Source organism: Dysidea avara, chromosome 2, assembly GCF_963678975.1.
Source record: "Dysidea avara chromosome 2, odDysAvar1.4, whole genome shotgun sequence".
In the NCBI taxonomy this organism is placed as follows: Eukaryota; Metazoa; Porifera; class Demospongiae; order Dictyoceratida; family Dysideidae; genus Dysidea; species Dysidea avara.
Window position 1 is genome coordinate 8,875,104 of NC_089273.1, and position 6,133 is coordinate 8,881,236.

Here is a 6,133-nt window from a genome sequence, read left to right on the forward strand (position 1 = left end):
AGCGTGGGGTCTCTATGGGATTCTGAGATAGGTAGCTAGCAGTGTTTGCAGTATTATAGTAGATATCCCATGCAGCATTGCACACCTTGAAGCCCATTCTGCTGATTTAGGTTTGCAGATACACAAGACTCTTTGATTCAACTGCAAGTTAAATGTATGCATATGTAAACAGATTGTGACAAAAGCATTCCTGTAATACAAGTTTGTTACTGTGGTGATACAGTGTGATGCTGTTTGGTAGCAAAAGTCATTTCTTTTCTGTCAGAATACACACAACCACTTCTTGTTCTTGGGTCTACGAGAATTAGAATGTCATTCATTGGTATAGTGTGGATATTCTGGGGCTCTGAGTACTTGAATGAGTTTGATGGATCGTGTGGATACAGAAATGTCAGCTTCATTTCCTAAGTATCACTCAAACCTTCAAGCACACAAGTTAACCACGGATTCTCTTCATGTCAACAAGTGACAAATCCAGTAATTGATTCTGGTAAAACATCATTCTTTGCTAGAGCAACTCTCTCTTTCCTGAAAACATCAGATTATGAGTAAAATTTTATTTCCACTCTGCTATCTGAGATTGGCACAAAAGAGTGCAGTTTTCTCGAACCATAGATCAATGGCGGATCAAGGATGGGGCATTTGGGGCAAATTCCCCTCCCCTCACTCACCTTGTGATGGAGCCAGCCATACTTCTGATTAACATATCTAGCTACTAAACTTTATGTCAGTTCAAGATCAGTTTATAAACTCATGAAAATTTGCACATTTTAATAGTATTTATTACAAATCCACTTGAAACCAAAGCGAACCAAACCCAAAATAGCTCTGAAATTGTCACCCAGCACCTTCGTGCGTACTAAGTGCCACTAAAATAATTATCGTGTTGCTGTTGTTTAAGACATTCAGAGCTTTTAAACAGCTTTCAAGACTTCACAATCACCTGAAAAAATCAAAATGGCAAAATCAACAGTGAGACGCTACAAAGAGGTGAATATTTGCTGCTTCAGCAACTAACAAGATAATCTGGCTCTCCCCAACCATCTAAAACTTGGCCTGTTTGTGCCCCTCCCCTTGTCAACTCCTGGATCCGCCCCTGTAGATTGTATGTGAGAGTTGAAAGCAACATCCCAGTTGTCTCGAATAATCTTTAATGTTACAATACCCAAAGTAAGTAGCAGGTATGTTGCTACATACTCAATTGAACAACTGACATAGTGTCATTAGCCGGTCATTGTACTGCCTTTGCAAGTTATATATTAAACTGGTTGCATTTGAATATTATACAACTAAATAAATTGCAGCACAAAGGAGGTCTTTCAATACAGGTGGTCACTAATACAGGTTGCACTGTACTTGGACACCTTCATTGTGTAAGACAAAGTTGGCATGGCCTTATCAGCAGTGGTTTTCAGAGGTGTGCACTCCCATATAGCAATAATAGACTACAAAATTCCACTACATACCACAACATATTTAATCATATTTCTTGAACCCATTGTGGCCCCACCACAAACATTTTACCAACAATAGACCATAACCTATTAATTATTATTTACTAAAAAATTCAAAGAATTTGAAGCAGCACTTTTGAAACATTAAGGATTAAAATTTTTAATGGAGCCTTTTTGAACCTTAATTAAATTGATATCCCATAGTTTATGGATTACTTGAAAGATCAATTAACAGTCTTTAATCGCTGAAAATTTTATTTTTAAATATTAACACAGTGGTGAACTACAGTTGATTTTGTAACTCAAGGCAGACCAATTTTTCATGAAATATTCAAAATATCTGTGGTCATAAATCAGAAACTATGTGGTGTATGAGGTTAAAAATTGGTATGGGTGATGAGCACCACAGGTACTACAAACACACCAAGTTTTGTCAAAATCCGAGAGGTGACCCTACAATTTCTTGGTGATGCAACATGAGACCGAATAGTGCCACAGTATGTGCAGTAACATCAGGCATGATGTCAATTATGGACCACACCATCTTTCTTCCACCAAAATTAAAACTAAACCCACCAGCCCCCACTGCTTGAAATTTCTTTGTTTACTAGAGTGGTATATCCACAGTATATGGAACAGTTAATTGTTTGGTATTTTAGTAATTTTTCAGTAAACCTGCATTCACTGTTGTTTTACTGAGAGTTTAAAACTTAGTAAAATAATTATGTTCCACATACTGACGTTTTACTATCAGTATAACTGGGTACAGCTACAGTAAAGCAACTTAACAAATTAGTAAACTAAGAACCTTCAAGCAGTGGCCACTACACTATTAATTCAAAAATACTGGTGATATTGTGTATTACTATACAATATGTAGCTAATGATTTCAACACGTGATCATTAGTTTACCAGTTGATTTTATACAATGGCGTAATTGTTTAACTTCTGAGCTTGACTATAATTTCCTGGGTTATGAAAGAAGTAGTGTACTTTGAAGAGGTTGAATTTTCTTTACATACTACCAGCGTATGATGTACATGATGTGATTACACTACTATATAATCAGTCAAATAACACTCATCATCATTGATGAAGTTAAATGATGCAATCCTTTGCTCTGATTTTGATTTCTATGAATGGTAGAGGATGCCACTGGCCATTGAGGTACATTGTATGCTTGTGGTTGTACTGATTGTTGGGAAGTATGTGGGAGCATTGGCTGTACCACCATCCACCAGCATTAACAACCCAATCTGTTGCACAATTATCACTCCACTGATCATTGTCCCTGTCCCTTGTGGTAAACTTCATCCCATTCAGTGAGTGTGAACCAGTAATTGGATCAGTTGTAGCTCCATCAAATCCTGATATGGTTAATGGATACTGTTCAGTGACTGATCCTACCCTAAAGTTACTGTATGATAACCTTTTGTTCCATTGGTAAATGTATAGTCAATACGTAGCTCCCACTGTCCTTGATTGGTAAGACAATGAAGGGAGTACAGTCCTATCCAAAACTTTCCTGTGGTAGCTTTATCATCAACTGGTAGTGTACCAAATCCAAATCCATCTTCATATTCAGTCCAGTCTCTGTTAAAGTCAACACTCCCATCTCTTCTCCTTTGAATGACTAACCATCCTCCTCCAGCAGTGATAGTGTCACAATATACCTTAGTAATAGTTGATCAATTGTTGCCACAGAAATTCTTTAGTTTGTATTGTTTAGGCTTGTTAGTAATCTCACTGAATACAGAAGGTCTAAATCCAAGATCACAGCAGTTCTCAATGGGGACATCATTGTTAGTATCTTGAGCCACAACACCAACTAGTATTACTAGACTAATACTAGTAATACTATGATAGTTGCAGGTAGACTTGTCAACACTGATCAACTGTAGCTAGTTCACTGTTAGTAGACAATTCTGTGATATTAATAGCACATCAGAGGTGCATTTTTATACTACACTGTAATGCCTTTTAAGGTCATGTTATGACATTGTTGTTGTAATGGCCAGCTACCAAATATGGCATTAGTTCTGTACCATAACATTAGCAATGAGATAACTTATCCTTATTAGGAAGCATACTGATGTGTTATTGTAATTTGGTTACTACCCCACATCCAATGGCAGATCCAGGATGGGGCATTTGGGGCAAATGCCCCCCTTCAAGAAATTGCATACAAGATCGAGATACTCTAATAGAGCAGTCAATTACTCTAATAAAGCAGTCACAATGTTCATGAGACAGTGTAGCTTACGTATGAAGCTATAAATAGGATTTTATTTTACATAACAGACGTGATATAGTTGGTAAGGATAACTAGCTATTATTGTCGTGACCTTTTTTTTTTTTGGTCTTCAACTGGTTTTCAACAAGTTTTTTTGGTCTTCAACTGTTTTTCAGAAAGGTGCCCCCCCTCTTTCCAAACTCTGGATCCTCCCCTGACATCTATGAATATATCATAATTATACCAATCAGCCTACACATTCCTGTAATGTGTACACGACTGATGAATGTCATGTACTAATATGGTAATCATTACAAGTCATCCAATCAACATCCAATATATTATTATGATAAACACCAATGATACAGTAGTTACACCATTACATGTTATATATGAACATATCTAGTGTGTAATTATGTTGGAAATTGACATGGTCCGGCATAGCTTTAGGGCATTAAAGTTATGGTTCATAAATTCTTATTTGCCACATGCCCTGTTTTCACAGATCCGGTCAGGTACAGAATACAGCAAGATAACCCAGTAGATAAAAGGACGAACATCACTACACTAATTGGTATGTATATTATGAGTTCTCACTTTATAAAATATGGTAAAACAAGGAAATAACATCAATGCAGTGGTGGATTTAGGGGAGTTTCAAGTTTACCATGGAAACCACTTTTGAAAAATAATTATGCAACAGTTCAGTATTTTAATTTTTGTGGCATGCACCTATATAAGTGATGTGCATGCTCAGCGCTTCATAAATAGAATCTGTAAATATTTATTTTGCAGATAATTTCACACTAAAATTGTTGACAAATGCAGTCTCAGAGCATCTAAATTTCAAAAATTTCTTTGGGGGAGGCATGCCTCACCCATGTCAATGTATAAATTCACCTTCTGAACTGGAAGCCCTCTTTATAAATTCCTAGATCTGCCACTGCAATATGTTATGTAACTATGCAACTCGAAACATTGTGGATAAACTTTCCAAAAGATTTTATAATTGAGACCACAGCAAACATGTTATGCTTTACACCATTCAACAGTAATAAGTTTCTTGGGTGCAACTCATATTATACTTAGCAGTTTGTATCTTATTAGAAGTGTGACCACTTAGCTTGTAAAATCAGTTTAGCTTCAGTAAGCTAAATGAATTACAAAACGTATAAGGTTAACTACTAAAAATAGATACATGATAAGGAAAGTGTGTGCATGATAAAGTGACGTTTTTGTGCAACAGAGTTCACAGTCAGATGACTTAAATGCAACTGCTAACACTTTGTCTTTATTAGATTGAATATTATGCTTGAGTACTTTATCTCTATTTGGACAGATGAAGGGGTTCTACTGCAGGTAAGTGACTGTTCTATAAATTTCCTGACTGCTTTATTAGGGTATTTCAATTGTGTTTTTGCTCTGTAATTATGTCACTGAGGATTATATCTTAATGTGTTTGCAGAATTTTGCTAGAAGCAATATGTAATCTAACAGTATAAATCAGTACACATTTATGTTTGGATTTCTTCTCTGTTAAACATGACCCAGCGTGGTACTACAAACAATCAACTTTTGTGAACCATTTTATGCTTTTTACTTTTATCTAATAATCGTAATTATATAACTATGCATACGTAATAATAATTATGTTGTTGTTAACTGAGCACAAAATGAATTGCTGAAGTAGATAAGTGTGATAGCAGCTGACGTGCAGGAAAGTAAAGGATGGGTTCAACAGCAAAGATGAGGATAAAAGCCTAACAAGGAACATTAATTAAGCAAAGGAAATGGCAGAGGTTAAGAAAATGCTTGTTGAGTACACTGTATAACAAGAAAACAAGATCATATACTGTAATTCTTCTTTAACAACTATGCTCTAAAATCCTCAAATGTTCACTGCAGTTAAATGAAGTGGTGTGGTATACAGACCAGAGAATGTTGATGAAGCTACCAAAAGAGGAAAGTACACTACAAAAACTAATCCAATTTCAGGTGCTTTCCAAGTCATTGGATAGGCATTGGAGCCATAATTCTTAGGATTGTTTGGAAATGTGTGGAAATGGGCCTTCCAATGCCTATCCAAAGACCTGGAAGTTGATTTATTTTTGTAGTGATATAGCTTGAAAAGTATATAGTCTATCTGACTGCAGTAAAGGCATAGTGATGACTAGGCTAAACACATTGTATTTACGCTGTAACAACAATCATTATTATTATTATTTTGATACACACTACTGAAAAACTAGGATATGAGCTAGTGTAGTTGTAATGGTATAAAAACATTTTATTAATAATAATATTATTATTACAATTAGCATTCATTATCATTAGAGCAATAAACAAAATCCTGTAATACCATAATTATTTTAAGTTGTGTTGAAGCAGATTGATGCGGTGGTTTTTACAACACCGAATTTCTGATCAAGTACCATGCGTACTACTA

The 6,133-nt window shown here is 35.6% G+C and overlaps 1 protein-coding gene across 1 annotated transcript; it reads right to left on the reverse strand.

Annotated features, from left to right (window-relative positions):
* Positions 1-2,552: 2,552 nt before the first annotated feature.
* On the reverse strand, positions 2,553-3,252 carry LOC136247773 (fibrinogen-like protein 1). Its single transcript, XM_066039599.1, has 3 exons — positions 3,202-3,252; positions 2,884-3,127; positions 2,553-2,821 (listed from the first exon to the last, which is right to left on the reverse strand). The coding sequence occupies exons 1-3, from the start codon at positions 3,250-3,252 to the stop codon at positions 2,553-2,555; spliced, it is 564 nt and encodes a 187-aa protein (XP_065895671.1).
* Between the last annotated feature and the right edge of the window lie 2,881 nt (positions 3,253-6,133).